General features: G+C 47.7%; 1 protein-coding gene across 8 annotated transcripts in view; it reads right to left on the minus strand.

Annotated features, from left to right (window-relative positions):
- Positions 1 to 16,437, minus strand: part of usp24 (ubiquitin specific peptidase 24) — a 30,027-nt gene that overhangs the window by 2,230 nt on the left and 11,360 nt on the right. For 5 of the 8 annotated variants that reach the window (XM_023953984.2, XM_078945604.1, XM_023953983.2 and 2 more), the window contains 48 exons: positions 16,226 to 16,357; positions 14,811 to 14,922; positions 14,655 to 14,731; positions 14,444 to 14,584; positions 14,222 to 14,275; positions 14,008 to 14,141; positions 13,834 to 13,900; positions 13,622 to 13,732; positions 13,450 to 13,548; positions 12,900 to 13,073; positions 12,723 to 12,808; positions 12,364 to 12,472; positions 12,050 to 12,205; positions 11,845 to 11,942; positions 11,659 to 11,754; positions 11,002 to 11,224; positions 10,769 to 10,931; positions 10,534 to 10,695; positions 10,384 to 10,454; positions 10,146 to 10,306; positions 10,011 to 10,072; positions 9,703 to 9,894; positions 9,507 to 9,621; positions 8,688 to 8,832; positions 8,481 to 8,600; positions 8,270 to 8,395; positions 8,088 to 8,186; positions 7,922 to 8,004; positions 7,706 to 7,847; positions 6,561 to 6,680; positions 6,268 to 6,482; positions 5,268 to 5,392; positions 5,045 to 5,186; positions 4,790 to 4,940; positions 4,607 to 4,702; positions 3,268 to 3,371; positions 3,072 to 3,185; positions 2,324 to 2,531; positions 2,157 to 2,246; positions 1,941 to 2,043; positions 1,755 to 1,867; positions 1,561 to 1,674; positions 1,428 to 1,493; positions 1,283 to 1,349; positions 1,079 to 1,157; positions 925 to 1,000; positions 382 to 468; positions 191 to 301 (listed from right to left, as the gene is read on the minus strand). In XM_023953984.2, the coding sequence (XP_023809752.1) occupies positions 191 to 301; positions 382 to 468; positions 925 to 1,000; positions 1,079 to 1,157; positions 1,283 to 1,349; positions 1,428 to 1,493; positions 1,561 to 1,674; positions 1,755 to 1,867; positions 1,941 to 2,043; positions 2,157 to 2,246; positions 2,324 to 2,531; positions 3,072 to 3,185; positions 3,268 to 3,371; positions 4,607 to 4,702; positions 4,790 to 4,940; positions 5,045 to 5,186; positions 5,268 to 5,392; positions 6,268 to 6,482; positions 6,561 to 6,680; positions 7,706 to 7,847; positions 7,922 to 8,004; positions 8,088 to 8,186; positions 8,270 to 8,395; positions 8,481 to 8,600; positions 8,688 to 8,832; positions 9,507 to 9,621; positions 9,703 to 9,894; positions 10,011 to 10,072; positions 10,146 to 10,306; positions 10,384 to 10,454; positions 10,534 to 10,695; positions 10,769 to 10,931; positions 11,002 to 11,224; positions 11,659 to 11,754; positions 11,845 to 11,942; positions 12,050 to 12,205; positions 12,364 to 12,472; positions 12,723 to 12,808; positions 12,900 to 13,073; positions 13,450 to 13,548; positions 13,622 to 13,732; positions 13,834 to 13,900; positions 14,008 to 14,141; positions 14,222 to 14,275; positions 14,444 to 14,584; positions 14,655 to 14,731; positions 14,811 to 14,922; positions 16,226 to 16,357 (5,691 nt within the window). The remainder of the gene's footprint in view (positions 1 to 190; positions 302 to 381; positions 469 to 924; positions 1,001 to 1,078; positions 1,158 to 1,282; positions 1,350 to 1,427; positions 1,494 to 1,560; positions 1,675 to 1,754; positions 1,868 to 1,940; positions 2,044 to 2,156; positions 2,247 to 2,323; positions 2,532 to 3,071; positions 3,186 to 3,267; positions 3,372 to 4,606; positions 4,703 to 4,789; positions 4,941 to 5,044; positions 5,187 to 5,267; positions 5,393 to 6,267; positions 6,483 to 6,560; positions 6,681 to 7,705; positions 7,848 to 7,921; positions 8,005 to 8,087; positions 8,187 to 8,269; positions 8,396 to 8,480; positions 8,601 to 8,687; positions 8,833 to 9,506; positions 9,622 to 9,702; positions 9,895 to 10,010; positions 10,073 to 10,145; positions 10,307 to 10,383; positions 10,455 to 10,533; positions 10,696 to 10,768; positions 10,932 to 11,001; positions 11,225 to 11,658; positions 11,755 to 11,844; positions 11,943 to 12,049; positions 12,206 to 12,363; positions 12,473 to 12,722; positions 12,809 to 12,899; positions 13,074 to 13,449; positions 13,549 to 13,621; positions 13,733 to 13,833; positions 13,901 to 14,007; positions 14,142 to 14,221; positions 14,276 to 14,443; positions 14,585 to 14,654; positions 14,732 to 14,810; positions 14,923 to 16,225; positions 16,358 to 16,437) is intronic. The other 3 variants (XM_023953986.2, XM_023953985.2, XM_078945605.1) reach the window with 1 other exon arrangement.

The following is a 16,437-nucleotide window of genomic DNA, read 5'->3' on the forward strand; positions in this document are numbered from 1 at the left end:
GACGGTCTGAAGAAAGGCTGCTAATAACATCTGTGGGAGGCGGAGAGCAGAGCGCCTTCAAAGCTTCTGCAGGAGCCAACGGGCTGATCCATTTTCCTCATTGTTCTCCTTCTGGCTATGCCGGCTGCAGGAGCGCCATGACTCACCCACAAGCCCCACTTTTCCCGGCAGGGCTGCTGATGAAGCCTACCTGTCGGAGGCTGCGGTCCGCGTTCTCGTTTGCCGGGCTGCCGTCGGAACCGTTGCTGCTGCCGGACTGCTCCTTCTCGTTCAGCAGGGCTGTGGCGTAGGCCAGCGTGTCCTGGGGGGTTCAGACCAGAGCGCAGCGGCTGATGCGGGCGCTCAGAGGAGGCGTGTTCGTGCGGCGCGGCGTGTGCGTACCTGTGCAGAGATGGTGCGCTGGAAGGTCTTGTTGGTGGACGTCTCGTTGGAGACGTTGCTCTGAGGAGTCCAGTAATGTTCCGTCATCTGAGGACACATTAGACATTCTGGATCATCCGCAGCGTTCAGAACTCTTTTTGTTTTGAAAGAGGGACAACAAATGTCATTTGAATGAAACAAACAAATGCTTCTCAAGGAGATATTTACTGAAAAACTGTCTCTATTCACAGAAATGACTGGTGTTGTCAGGCTCCTCAGAAACAGAGCGAGGGGTTTGGGACGAGGAAAGAACCAAACCCAGAGGCAGCCCAGCTGCTGATGGACGTCTCCTAAAAAACAAGCCTCGTCTGTTTGGGCTTTTCTTTTGGAAAAACCAAAGACGAGTCTGTTAGGAACGAAATGACTGACGTCTTTTTTTAAAGACGTGAATAAAAAAGATGCTAAAGAACACAGATTTGTCTGCATCGCCTCTTTCCTCTCGGTTGTTCCCCCTCTGGCTGTGACCTTGTGACCTACAGAAGCTGCTGCATGCTGGGAGCTCACCTTTTTCTGCAGCCACTGCACCGCCCAGCTCCAGTGACCGGACAAGTCCTTGAAGTAATCCTTGGCCTGAGGACACCTGAGGAAAGCATGAAGCAGACCATCAAAGAGAGGCCTGCTGAGGAACTCTAGACAGCAGGAGGAGGGAAACACTCACTTCTGAGCTAATGTGACTAAAAACTTCACACACTGGTAGCAGCGCCGACTGTCCAAGTTGTTGCTCTGGTGCATCAAAGCTGTGAGAAGAAGGTTCTGATGTGACATTCCTCAGAAATGGAGGGAAAAAAGCTTTCTTGCTCTTCTGATGCGGCACATTAATATGAGGACTGGAGTCACCACCAGCAGGCTGGAGAAGACTTACCCAGCAGCCCTTTGTCCGACTCGAAGGCATACTTGAGCCTCTGGGCCTGCAGCGGGTCTTCCACCATCTGGAGACGCAGCAGAAGTCAGAACGCCTCACAAAGCGCCGACAGTAATGAAGAGCGACTGACACTGGCCACACTCACCAGCAGCTCCTGCAGCATCTGGAAGACGTTCTTCAGCTCATGAGGCGGCGCCGTCTCCAGCTGGGTCTGTGAGAGGAGTCAGCACCGGTTTCATTTCTGCTGCACCGCGAGGCCGGCGTCGGGCCGCTCTTACCTTCAGTAACTGCAGCACCCCCAGAGAGAAGGGCTCGTTACAGAACGAGCTGTAGGTCACCATCTCCATCAGCAGAGCCAGAGGTCCGGACAGCTCCCGCATGGCGAACATCACCTGCAGACCGCCCCCAAAAGCAGGTGAACACCAGTGCTGAGCCCGTTTCAGGCACACATGGCCTCTGAGGCGCCGGTTACCTCCAGAAGGTAAGGCTGTCCTTCGGGAGTGAAGAGCGAAGCGAGAATGTCCGGATGGAGAGGGAGGAGCGATGACGGGACGCTGCTCTGTCGCAGCACAAACCCCCCAGGGGCTGCGGAGGACAAACCAAACCCAGTCAAGCCCAAACGCTGGGAGCTACACGTGCCAGCGGGGACGTGCCTCACCTTGCGTCCGCTGGGACGTGAGGTCAGAGTGCACCGTCATGAGGGCCAGGGTGCTGTGGAGGTGAAGGAACTCCCGAGCCTGAGCCGGACTCCAGCGCCGGTTCTGAAAAAAAGACAGACATTTTTGGTCCTTTCATGCTTTTCTCTGATTGTATAAGTCTGTTTAAGGAAGCACTCAAACATTTGGGGAGTGGACCGTGGTCCAAATGTCTCTACCTGGTTGTTCTGCCTGTTGGAGCCCAGCAGGAAGACGAGCATCCGGCGATAGGCGGCGTGCTTCAGCAGCAGCTGGCAGGGACTCCCCCCCTAAAGGCACAGCAGCAGAATGAGGGCACTCATCAGCCGTTACCTTCACCAGCCGGCGTCAGGAAGAGGACCATTACCCTCTGAGCAAAGTTGCTGAAGAGGCTGAAGTACTGCGCGCAGTTCTTCACATTCTCGGGAACGTCTTTGTCCAGTAAGGAGAGCAGGGCGTCCGTCAGACTGTCCAGCCCGGGGTCACCGAAGTGCAGCGCGCTCTCCAGAGTTTTTTCAAGGATGGATGCGACCACAATCCTCACCTCTCGCACGCTGCACTCCAGCAGACAGACCCTGTGGGGGACAGGAATCCAAAGCGTCAGTGCTTTCTGATGCACGATTTACGCAGCCAGTCTCGGCCTCGAACCTCAGTTTAGTTTGACGTTTTCCCCTTCAGTGGGACAAAGTCTGTGCCGTTGAGTGTGGTGTTCAGCAGCCAATCAGGTGTGAGGATCCCAGGAGAAATGGGATCCTCACACCTGATTGGCTGCTGAACACCACTGCGAGCTTCAGGAAACTACCCTCTGTAAAAGCTAATCAGCACACAGGAGGATGGACACACACACACGTGGGATTTTAAGACAAAGGCGACTCCAGAGGAAGAGGAGTTGGGCCGAGGAAGATGGATTCGATTTTGCTCCTAATTAAGAACTGAACTCTGCAGATAAAAATAGCAGTAATTTAAAAACTTGGGAGGGAGACATGAACGGGGGAGGGAGAAATGGGTGCAGTCTGATTTTAAACACACTTTGTGGGTTCTGCTTCATGGTTTCCACAGGAACAGACACACCTCAACATCAGGGTGTTCCACCGCTACCTTCCACCCAGTGCTACCTGATGATTTCTCGTCCTTCTGGTCCAACCAAGTACTGCACCATCCACTGGCACGCCTCACTGCTCTTCGTCAGCAACACCTCCACGGCGGCCATCCACTCCTCCGTGTCCACCCTGCAGCAAAAACCAGATGAGTTCTTCTCAGGGTCAAACTCTGGGCTTTCCCGTGCACAGGCGTGTGCATGTGTGCCGCTACCGGAGCTTCTTTTTGGTGTGCAGGTAGGTGTGGAAGAGAAAGTGAACAGCCAGCTGGAGACTTTCTTTGGCCATGGGCTGGTAATCAGCGTGCTTTAGTTTGGTCTGCAGAAAGGGGAGCATGGGTTTAGTGGTTAGCTCTGATCAGAAACAAAAGGACAGGACAATAGGCAAGGCAAGGCAAGTTTATTTGTATAGCACAATTCGTACACAAAGTAATTCAAGGTGCTTCACAAAACAGAAAAATGCATTAAAATCACAATAAATCATAGAAATAATCAACATAAAATTTACTTTAAAAGAAAAGGAAGAAAAAAAAAAAAAAAGATTTAAAAAGAAAGGAAGGAAAGAAAGGTGCAGATAGGACCTTTCAGTCATATACACGGCTAAACAGAAATGTTTTAAGTCTAGATTTGAACATGAACACAGAAGAAGCCTGTCTTACGCCTTCAGGGAGGCTGTTCCAGATTTTAGCTGCAGAATATTAAAAAGCTGATTCCCCTTGTTTAGTTCTGACTCTGGGAATCAACAGGAGGCCGGTCCCTGAGGTCCTCAGAGTACGAGATGGTTCATATGGCACTAACATGTCAGAGATGTACTTTGGTGCTCGGCCATGGAGAGACTTGTACACAAGCAGAGCTGCTTTGAAGTCTATTCTTTGAGGTACAGGGAGGCAGTGCAGAGACCTGAGCACAGGACTAATGTGATCATACTTCCTGGTTTTGGTCAGGACTCGAGCAGCAGCATTCTGGATGTACTGAAGCTGTTTTACAGCTCGTTTGGAGAGGCCGGTGAGCAGGCCGTTACAGTAGTCTAACCTACTGGAGACAAATGCATGAATAAGTATCTCCAGGTCTGGCTTTGACACTATGTTTTTGATTTTGGCAATGTTTTTCAGGTGGTAAAATGCCGCTGATGTTACTGACTTGATATGGCTGTTAAAGTTCATGTCAGAGTCCATGATTACCCCTAGATTTCTGACTTGATTTGAGGGTTTAAGAGACAGAGAATGAAGGTAGCTGCTGAGACTTTCTCTTTGTTTCTGTGGGCCAAAAACAATAACTTCGGTCTTGTCTGAGTTTAGCTGGAGAAAGTTGTTCTGCATCCACGCGCTGATCTGTTGGAGGCAGTGGTTGAGAGAATCCACCGGCCCATATTCACCTGTTGTAGTGACACATAGATCTGAGTATCATCTGCATAGTTGTGATAAGATATGTTATTACTATTACTATTACTATTACTTCACAATGTGGATTTTGGAGAGAAAACTGCCTCCTGAGTCTTATCTGACTGTCCAGGTGGGAATTATTTTACAGATCAGACAAAATACGGACACGTACTGCATTGACTGAGGCCAGGGAAAGCATGAAGTTGAAGTAATCGCTGTTGTAGATGTCTCTGTTCCTCATAAACTTCAGGTTCTCGTCTCTCACAATCTGAAGAAGACCCAAAAGCAGTGGGTTTAATGTCAACGGCCGTCAAATGTTACAGCAGAGCTAAAAGCAGAGCTGGAAACGCTTTACCTGGTAGATGCTGGCAGGCATCTTCTCCACAAACAGTCCCTTCTTCTCCCCCTTGCGAACGAGACGGGTGAGGAGGGTCAGCCGGTCATTGTTGGCTCTCGGGGGGCGAGGAGAGGACTGAGGGGAGACATCTGGGGAGGACGGGGCAGACCTGGGAGAAAAAAACATGCATGTGATGCTTCATCAGTCAAAAGTCCTGCTTCAGATCCGTTTGAGCATCATAAGCTTGATGCTGCTGAGGAACGCTGGACTCACAGCGTCAGATCTTCAGCCTCCTGCCTCATGATGCTCACTCTGCTTTTCTTGGGGAGAACAGGCGAGTTCTGATCGCTGATCTTCTGGTAGAACAGCATGTATGCGTTCCAGTACCTCCTGCGCACATCGGGGTACGGGTTCGCTGCACACAGCAGTACAAACACTCAACCTACATTTCCACGGTGGTGGGCTCCTCAACAAACCATCCAGGTCGCTGGCTTACACTGGTCATAAACTTTGGGGCGGTACTCTCCGCCGAAGCACTCGTACTCCAGGGTTTCGTCGTTCATGTCAAACTCCTCCACCATGTTGTCGTTGAACTTGTACCAGCGGCCGCGGCTGCTCCCTCTGAGAAACACGCATGAAGAGAAACAACTCCAGCATGAGGAAAAGCATTCAAAGTCTCTTCTATTACTTCACGGGCGTTTGAAAAGAATCGGCAGAATTCTGCAAAGATCAGAAGTGAGTGGTCCAAGTGGGTTTTTGACATTTTTAGAGATTTTGAAAAGAACATGTAAGGATCTGCGCTAACAGGAGCTAATTAATGTAAAACAAAAGATCTCCACTTTAATGTTTACCCCTTAACAGAATCCAGTGACTTCCAGTAGTATCTCTGTTTAAATCTCTGTTTTAATCTCACATGGATACAGGGAAACCCACTGCCCGATACGCCAGATGGGAAGGGGATTTTTTTCTGGTACATCGCATGTTTGTCCTGAGAGAGGATCCCTCCTTCATGTGGACACCTCTGATGGGGGTCTAAGGGCAGGGATGCCCAGTTTAGTCTGTTTACTTAAAGTTTAGTATTCTCCTATTGAATTCTATGCATTTATGGTTCTTTTGATTGTACGTTCACTTTACAATTTTCGGTACGAAGCCCATTGAGACGACTGTTGTTGTGAATTTGCTATACAAATAAAATTGAACTGGACCCTCATTGTGTCTGGGGGGGTTCCTGAATGAAGAGCCCAGCGTAATTGACACTGGTGTTCAGCATCCATCAGAGAAAGCAGAATTTCTGACCCTCAAATGGGACCTGGACCAAGACGCCCCCCATCCGCATTCCTGCCATCCAGACTGGCATCTGGACGAGCCTCACAATGGAAAGCAGCCCACACAGTCTGATGTTCATGAGGAGGTCTTGGAACGTCTTCATTCTTTGATCCGTTTTCCAAATCGGAACACCAGATGACAAAAACCTCCAGAAGCAGCGCGGCTCTTACCGTCTGTCTTTGATGAAGGAGTAGTAGTGTCCGGCATGTGCCTGGCCGCTGTGCACCACCACCCCCACCAGCTCATAGTTCTCTGAAATGGTAACTTTCTTCCTGGGCGAGCCTCCTGATGCCCCGTCACCTCGCCCCTCGCCACCCTCTCCTCCACAGTCCTGACGAGCCATTCCAGACACCGTGTAGGGCTCCATGTTCAACACCCAGGGGAACTGCTCACCAAAAAGAGAACAACGTCACTCCAACAGGCAGGCTGGGGGGGGAGAGACGACGACTGAGGCATGCCATACCCGAATCTGCTCATCATATTTGATGGAGCGCCCGCTCTCCCAGTCGAAGCCGAAGCGCATGAGGTGAATACAGAGGACGCTGGGCAGCGATTTGATGCATGTCCGCTTCACTGTGGTCCTCTGTGCAAACACACAAACACACACACTCTTTCAATACACAGGATGCTGGAGTAAGACAGTGCTACTCAAATAGTGAGGCCATGCCGGGGGGGGGGGGGGGGGGGGGGCACAGTAGTAGCGGTTTTAGGCACAGGCAGGGGGGGCTGTGGTTACAGCGGCTCAGTGCTTGAAAAAAAAATCTGTGCCACTATTGGTTCCCTATGATCTGTTATATCAGAGTTTGTGACTGCCTGAAACTGAACTGCCGTCCCTGCAGCTGCTCCTGTGTGCGAGAAGGAGAAGGAGAGGGGGAGGGGGCTCAGGCTGCCAGGTGGAACAGAGGGCTGCCTCTATTGCGCAACACCTGAATCATGGCGTGCCTTTAGAATCATGCTAATACTGTCATTCTTTATGAACTATTGTTGACATTTTGATGACATCTTTATTTTCCATAAATGTATCTTTGTCTGCCTGTGGTTTAGTTGGTGTCAGTATTTGACATACAGACAGCAGGTAATGCAGGAAAACAGCTGACCTTTATGAGATCATAAATAAACAATCCATCATTTAAAAAAATCAGAACAATGTTTTTTATCTATGTCTTCAGACTAAAAAGGTTAAATATATGGGTGCTGTTAATGTTTCAGATCAATTTACATTTAATATTATTTTTCTCAGCATCAAATGGTTCAGTTGGTCAAAATGTTTCTAGTTTAAATAAGGACTGACAGATTTTTTATTTCAGGCACTTTCAGCTACTCTTCTGTTTTAGACTAGAACAGAGTTTCTGTGGCTAAATAAAAGGAAATATTTGTTTATATTGATTTCTTCTTTTGTTATTGTTAGAAGATACAATTTTGGGTATACGTACTTACACAATTTTATAGATACTGATCTTTTTTATAGTCACTGCGGTGAGTGGGTGGGTGGGTGGGGGGCGAAAGATTTTCTTTTTGCAAGCAGGAGTCTTGCAAAAATTAATTTAGAAGCACTGGAGTAAGACCAGACAGCCGGCAGCAGACAGACAGACAGACAGACAGACAGACCTTCTCTTTGCATTTTTCACAGTAGTATGCGTTGCTGCCCTCCAACACTTCTCCTCTGACAAACTGGTCCAGTGAGATCTCCAGACTCTGGCAGGAAGTCACCCCCAGGTTTAAAGCCATGAATGTTTCTTCTCGCTCGTATCTGTGAGGGAAAACCTTACAAGTCAAATGCTGTCCTTCAATACAAGTTCAGTTTGGGGAAGAACTGTTGCTCACCGATGTGGACAATCTTTACAAATCTTCTGGTCGGAAAAGATTCCCTGAAATGTGTTCTTAAATATTTGTTCTCGGCCGATTTTCTACAGATAAGAAGGGGGGGAAGGTTTTAACGTGAGCCTGAGCGGACACTAGTGTTTTGTTCTCGTTCGTGTGAAAAGGATACCTTGAGATGTTCATCAAGCTGGTCCACCAGGCTGGTGAAAAACTCGTAAGCATCCTGCTGTTCTCTGACGTAGAGCTCCCTGTTCCACATTTTAAAGATCTGCAACAGACGAGGGTTAGAGCCTGCTCAGAACGTGGCAACGTGACAAAGAACACACTCCATCTCTGGCTTCTCTCTGATACCTTCCAGAAGTTCTCTGGCACATAGTACTGCAGCTTGCTCTCCATCAGATGACCAAACAGAGACTGGACCTGGTGGAAGACGCTTTCTTCTGGCTGGTCCGTGTCATCCTCGATGGATAAGACGGCCTTAACAAACCAAACAACGGATGCTGTCAGTGCAGATAGATTTAGAGAGCTTCAAAAGCCCAGTCCTGACAGAAAACCAGAGTACCTCAGGCAAGCCGGGCTGCATGTAAAGCTGCTGGAACACGGCGTTCATGTAACACGTGGCGCCTCCGTTCTTCAGTCCCACGAAGCCAGAAACTGACCGGCTCTCCACGGGCGGCAGATACTAATGACAGTGGTGCACAGATGAGTATTTTGAATCACCATGCATCCCATGAGCGTAGCTGGGTGGAGGGGTCAGGTGGGGTCTTACATCAAACTCCTTGCAGAGGGAAGGGTCAGACTGGTGGTGCATGGACAGCAGCTCCCTGGTGATGAGGCGCAGGTTGGACAGAGAGCTGTCTGCTAGCATCACCAGCACCTCATAAGCTGCCAGTCTGCTGCTCGCTGTGCTGCACCTGTGCAGACGGACACACAGCTGAGTGCCACTGTTCACACAACGTACACACCTGACAGAAACCCATTCATCTTTGACCTACCCAGGCTTAAACAAGCTATTTGGGCAGTTTAGGCAACTCTGATTACCTTTTCAATCAGTTTTGGAGGAGTTCAGGTGGAGTAGGAATCTGAGAAGCTGTGGTCAGGTTTCTATTTACTGGATCTTCTAACTTTAAGGCAGAGATTACCTTCTAATCACTTAACACAGACTAGCTGAAAACGTGTCCATTTGACTTCCTGCACTGTACATTTCCATAGAAAGGGCATTAGAAGAGCAACAAGCAGTCTGTTATGGAAAACCTAACTTTAGACTTGTTAGGATGGGAACGTTTAAAATGCCACTTAGTATTCAACAAGTACATAAAAGATTACAAAGCTGTGCTGCAGACACGTGCCTCAAATAGGAAGCCTTAGAAAATGTTTCTATCAAACATTTTACTCCTGTTTTGAAAAACACAAATGACACAGAAACAAAAGAAGAACCCAAAAATGTTGATTTTTGTATAAAGAGTTCTGCCCTAGTATGTAATGACATTAGGGTGACTGTAATATTACTTCAAACACCGTGGCAGACAGATGAGTGTTGATAAAAGGTTAACAATCGACTGAATATAAAGAGAAAAGCTGAGCGTACTTTGGGTGGAAGTCATAGTTGGGGGTGGGTGAAGGTGCTGGGTTGGAACTGTTGATGATGATCCGCGAGGCTCGAAACAGGAAGTCGTCCAACAACTGCTGGATCAGAGACGGGCCTGTGGGGGGGAAAAAAAAAAAAGCGATGCCATCCTCTTCCCAAAAGCACGGCGACCGTGCACAAGCGAGCGCGTCCTCACCGAGATGCTCCTTCTCTTTGCCGCAGAGCGAGAGCAGCGTCTTGATGAGCCGGAGGTGCCCCGCCAGCAGAATGTTATCAGCCTCGCTGGTTTCCATCTCAGAGCTCCAGCTGGGCTCAAAATTGTCCAGCCAGGAAATTTCATCCTCCAGCATGGTGGCTGCACTCACTTTTAACACTTCCATCTCTGAGGCTGGAAAGATTGTTGGGGAGGAGGAGGAGGAGGGGGGAACAGACGTGAGGCAGGCAGCTTTACATTAAAGATTTTTTATTTTGTTTTTATACACAGGAGCTGCAATAATGACTTACTGGTAAGGTCATCTAGGAGCTGGCATCTGAGGTCAAAGTACTCTGTGCACTGTGACAGCAACCTGCCAGGGAAACATCACTGAAAGGTCTGCAAATGCTTCAGAGAGTTTGTGGCTGTTCTGACTGTTCCTGTACCTCTGGTTGACACCTCTCATGACAGATGTGGGACTCCACAAGGGAAGCTGAGCAGTGAGGATGACCGAAAGCAGGAACAAGTTGGGTTTCTGAACTTCGTGAAAGGCTGAAGTGTCTGACTGGCTCAGGGTGTACAGCTGATCACAAGCAACACGGCGAATCTGTCAAAGGAAGTGGAAGAGACCACTGAGCAATGGCCCAGAGGCTCCATCTGTGGGGTCTGTTCAGCCTTACTTACCTCTGCACTGGGGGATCCCAGCAGAATGTCAATAATGAAGTCGCTGACAGAAGGAAGGCTGTAGAAGGAAGCTGGAGAGACAAACCAAGACAGGATTGAAGCCTCTGGGTGTCAGGTCGCGTCTCTGAAACCAAAGAAGCGCTTTCATACTCAGCTGCTGGGAGCGAAGCTGCAAACAGGTAACCAGCAGCGACAGAGCCTCTCGAGCGATGATGGCATCCTTGGTGGAGACGCTCTGCTGTCTGACACATATCCCAGCATGCAGTGTTGTCGGAGTACTTTCCCCTTCGCTGCTCGAGCTGCAGTTACTGCCTAGAAGCACAACATTTGTTGAGATGAGATGACAAAACGACTAGAGGAACAACATGGGTGTTGGAGGTTTTACCGGTGCTGCTGACTCTCGTTCGAACTCCCTGTGGCAGAAGTGAGCTATGGGTCTCTCTGATTGGCTGTGGACTGCCAACCAGGTCCAGTCGCCCCGCTGCGGCTGCCCAGGTCAGGCGCATGAAACAGGCCACGGTGGAGGTGAAGTCACCCACTTCCATGGTCTGATGAAAACATCAAATGTCCTCTGAGCTGAGCTTGTGAAAGGTGATGAGAAAAGAATTGTTCTGGTACCTGAATTGCCACTCGAGCCGCGGGGATGATCTCCTCGACTCGTATGGATGAGCGCTCAGACAGAGACATCTGTCTGTACGAGGCCTTCTCCGGAGTTCCACACAGAGACAGCTGGCGCCCCGTCCGCCCCGCGTTTCGGAACGGCCGAGAGGACAGAGCCTCGCCGTCCCGGACAACATCGTCGTCCAGAGCTGTGGGCATGCTCTGACCCACCAACAAGAACCTGGGAGTCGGCATATAAGAGCTCAGCATGACGATGAGAGCAGAGACAGCTGCCTTTTTTCTTACACAGAGGAGATTCTGTTTGCAGGAGACACCAGGCAATACGGAAACATGAGAGGGTTTCCAGAAAACAATCAAACGGTCTGTTTCTGTTTACGCATCAAAGCTTTGTTTCCTGCATGGTAAGCAGCTCACTGCTCAGCAGGACACCGAATGACAGGCGCTGCTGTCAACAAGCCTGTTCGCCATAAACTGAGCAGAGCACAGCCTGCTGTCTCCTCTAATGGTGTCCAATGTTTTTCCATTAATACAACCAGGAAGTTGGTAGAACGATCAACACGACCAGTTCAGAGCAAATGTCTCTAAAAAAACTAAACTCAAATGCCGAAACATCTAGCTCAGATGTGAAAACCTTCAGAAAATGGTTTGCTTCACCTTGCTAGCTGAAGACATATGGAGTAGACCCCTTGTCTGGTCTCATAGTCCACTTCTGATGGGATGGAATCTCTTTGCATAACATTCACCACCAGACTGTAAAAAAAAACACTTGTCAAGAAAAAAAGAGGAAAGTCTCTGATAGAACACAGCAAGGCATCAACAGGGATGCTCTTCTTCTTGTACCTGAGGCCTCCTGCTTTGAGGAAGTTATCACAGAAGGACTTGCTGCTGGTTTTGGCCATCTCATCATCAGAAGTGGGCATGAGCTTTGAACTCAACACCTACCAGAGAAACAAACCAAGGAAAATATGGACAAAAGGACGCATGAAGCCAAACATCTGCCTTATAATTCAGAAGAGTGCTGGTCTAAAGGCAGCAGGGTTCATACCTCGAGGTTGTAGAGCACTCGGAAAGTGGACATGCCAGGAGCAGAAGATCTAAAAAGGGACTCAAGGATGGATGCAGCACTTGGTTGATGCTGCTGCTTGGAGGTCATAGACGGTGAGCGAGAGCCTGATCCTTGGCCCAGAGTGAAGAGTGTTTTCTGCAAAAAACAAAAAAACAGCAAGAGTCAAAAGAGAATAGAGTGGATTTTCCATGACTAGACATGACTGAATGTCCAAATCCTAAGGCAATCTTCCACAGAGCTTCTTCTAGAAAGGGCTGCAAGACTGAATTTTTATCTGAGGAATCGTTTGGTACCTGGTGGCTCCACACGCTGGATTCTTTGGGAACAAAGTTGTCGAGGGCATCTTGCACTTCAGGATCAGTTGGAATTAGAAGCAACAACTTCCTCACCCGAAGAGTGATCCTGTATAAAACAAATCCAACACGAATGAGGAAAGGAAAGCGCCAGACGGCCTGAGCCGTCACAGATCAACGTTTCCATTGTCATTTAAATGTGTCTTTGTTCTCCAAGGTAAAAATGCACATTTAGGAAGAAACGGATGAGAATTGTTGCTTTACACATAATGCACCGCAGCAGTATGGTATAAGAAGCTATTTTCACCTTTGAAGTAAACGAACTAAGCTAACAATACTAGCTAAAAGTACAATCTCACCTTGGTTCATCCAGGTTGGCAAGCTGATAAAGCATTTCAAACACATTGCAAACCAGAGCCATCACCACCCCAGGCAGCGACTTCTCCTACAAACAAGAACCCGGAGGTCAATGCAAAAGGTCTACTGCTGACACTGGCAGTCACATGAGGGGTGTCGATGACTGTCGGAGGCAACACCTGCTCCAAGGCGTAGGCGGAGTTAAAGACCGCAGAGCTGGAACTGCTGGAGGCAGAGGCCGAAGACTCTGAGCTCCCCGATGGAGTTCCCGAGCTGGAGCTCTTGACTGTCAGACTCTGCTCGTCACGAAAGCCCAGCTGGGACAGGAGCTTCTGGTCCCGGTTCATAGTCAGCTAACACAGCAGAGAAGCAGTGAAGGAACCACAGAGAGAGGAAGGACATGAATTCATCAGCCAAAAACACAAGCAACACCCTGCCAGGACAACCAAACTGCGCTGGCATAAGAGGGTAAAAAATGACACAAGCGCCGAATCTGAATTCTTCCCTTATGTCTACGGCTTCTCCCCACCCCTACATTCAGGAGAGTTATGGAAAAACAAACAGTCTCTTCTAGTTCACCAGGGTTTCCCCATTCAAAGATATCTCAGACAGCCCTGTCCCTCCAAATGCTCCTAAACCTGTAGGTATAGGGAGAAGCCTTAGGCGGTGAGGGAGGAATTTGGATTCCACCATAGAACTCAAAGCTGGAACACAACATTTGAACCTCACCACACTATCATTGGCAAAAATCTGGACATTGTCCACTGGACAGCTCAAGTGCTCCGAGATCTTCCAGCGGATATTTCCTACCGTCTCATTACTGTGGGTCTGCAAAACAGATGGATAAGAGTTAAAAAGGAGCCGACGACAAGCTTTTGATGGCAAATGTTCCCCAGAATACCTCTAAGGTGAAGGTGTTTTTGGTTGACTCATAAACAATGTGAAGAGCAACAGGGTGGCCATTAAAGGAGGCACCGTGAGGTAGAATAGTGCGAGGAACTGAGTACATATCCTGCAAAAAAAAAAAATTAAATGAAAGTGTCAAATTTCTTCTGTGGTGCAGAAAATGAAAAATGTAATTTCCACAGCACGTCATTTGAAACGTCACCCTACCTCTATAGTGATGACGTAGCGTTCAGCCAATAGCAGCAGTCTTTCTATTATCACCAGTTTTGTGGATCTGCAGATCAACCAACAGATTCGTCTGACCAACATTTGAAAAGTGGATTTGGCTAAATATAGTGTGTATTTTGTCCCGGAGGTTAACATGTGAAACAATGTTCTTACCCAAACCCCCCTCTGTACCTGGAAGGTGACTGTACAGATGTGGCCACCGTCGGCATGGCAGTGGCCGTCAGCATCTTGGTTGCCTTAGTAACAGCATGCGTTAAAGTAGGCCCACCGAGTGCCGAACTTGCAGCCTGAGAGAAAGAAGCAAACCTTGAAGCCGGGTGCTGGTTGTTGTGAAGCAACCATGGACACGGCGCGTGGCAGAGATTACCTCCAGTCGCTTGTAACAATCAGCAATAAACTTCTTGTGCAAAGAGACGGAATCCTGCCAGAAAGCAAAATGTTTTTATTTATTTATCTTATTCACAGAAATTAAAACCAAAACAAACCAAACAATTATAGTCCTTGTTGGTTTATTTCTCTTCACAGCTGTGTTTTGATTGACAGGTGACAGTCATGAGATCACATGACAGTAATGGGAACATGCACAGACCTTCTTCATTTTAGGGTTGAGGTTGGTATAGCTGTATGTGATAATAAGCTGGATTGCTTCATTGGCTATCTCTTCATCAGGAGTTTCCATGGCAATACGCCACAGAAAGTCCATGCCCGCCAGGTCAAGGCGCTCAACACACTGCAGGCAAAAATCAGCTGTCAGGTTTTCATCACAGAAAGAACAAAATGAGCAGAAATTAAAGACTTACCAGCTGAGTTCCCTGGCGTTTCAGGCGATGGTCACACAGGTTGACATTCTCAAAAAAAGTCTTGAACAGATTAAATCCTGTGAAACCAAGGAAGCATGCGACTTTGAGCAGAAACAGAAGCTTTAGGTTTGAAGTTCTGTGGCCAACACTGCTCACCGTTCATGGTGATCTCATAGGGCTCCAGTTTAAGGATCTTTTCTTTAAACAGCTGCTGCTGTACATCACTCTCCAGGTCATGTTGTCCTTTGGTAAACCACTCAAAACACATCTGCAAAAACACATTTATGCTTTGGGATTAAATCACAACACTTCATCAGTTTCTAAACTGTACAATAATTAAGAAACGGTTGGATGTCAAAGTGAATTTTAACAAAAAACCTCAAGAAAGTTCTCTTTAGTCACTGACCAGGAATTGGTAGGGCGGGGCAGAGCAAAGAGAGAAACCATAATGGAAGTCCTGCGCTTTGCTATCCTCATCACTGATCCAACCTTTTTTTTTCTTTGCTTACCAATTTTGATTTCTGTCTGTATGGTCAGGTACAACACGTTTTCCTTTGGTACGGTGGAGGCAGGTAATGCTAAGTGAGGCAGCACGTTATGAAGAAACATGCATTTTGCCAAATTAGTGATCAATATTGCGATGGCGATATAACTTGTGACATGAAAAAATAGCAAATCAACTAAAAACACAATTTCTATTTCCCTGCAACAGTTTAATTTAAATAAGAGTCAACATAAGTTATACTCCAAATGACCCTCATCTACATTAGGAGAACATCTAACAGAAAGGGCTCCATCCGATTGGTCAAATGCATAAATGGATTTATTTGATGTCTAATACTTCAAGCTGCCATAAGATTGTTTTAACACATTTAAGGTCACCATTTATTGCAATTTTGGCCGACCTTTGCATTGTATATATTGCACAGCTTGATATCGTGATAAGGATAAATTTGTGATTTATTGTGCAGGCATACTCCTGAGTGTTTATGACATGTAGATTGTTGGGAAAACGGTGAGGACCAACGTGTGTCATGTTCAAATTTGTTTTAATGAGCCTGCATTCACTTGATCACACTTCAATGAATTGCTGCGCTACCATGTTTCCATCCCATAACCTCCAGGAACGGATTGTATTCAGACGGATGAATCTCAAAGCGAACCGAAGCCCAGTGCGATTGGAGATCAACCACCTTGAAAGATGGCTCAGAGAGCGGTTCCTGGTCCCGGACCCTGGTGTATTTATTACGGATTATCGGGGGAAACAAACGTTTCTAGTCTGAATACAATCAGCTGATTTCAACCCTCTCCATAACTGTTCCTGAACGAAGGAGACTGCTGCTTGTAGGAATCATCCACTTCATAAGTGTGGTGTGGCTCAAACTCTTGACTTCAGTTTTAGACTTAGAGTTATGTCTTTAGTTTCCGTTAGCTTCCCATTCTGTAAAGTGGTCATCAGCCTCAGTTTGTTTATTACTTTGAAGCTTCAGGAACCTTTAACACTTCCTCTAGACACAGTCACACAGCATTCCAGTGTTGAATAGTCTCATTCACATGACATGTTCTCATACCTCACGATCAAGTTCACAAACATCCGCCCCTGAGACCAGGCACTCCCAGAGCTCTTTGGCTCTGTTCCAGACCAGGTAAAGGCTAGCCTCTTGGAGGAAAAAAGCCAGGAAGCGTAGGTGGCTGTCCAGGTACTGAACCAGAGTGAGACAGAGAGGTCAGTTGAATGGCACTGATGGATAATGACTTAAAATGACAAAAACGGCATTCCGGT

The sequence above is a fragment of the Oryzias latipes genome, chromosome 4, assembly GCF_053564925.1.
Source record: "Oryzias latipes strain Hd-rR chromosome 4, Olatipes_Hd-rR_3.1".
Lineage (NCBI taxonomy): Eukaryota > Metazoa > Chordata > Actinopteri > Beloniformes > Adrianichthyidae > Oryzias > Oryzias latipes.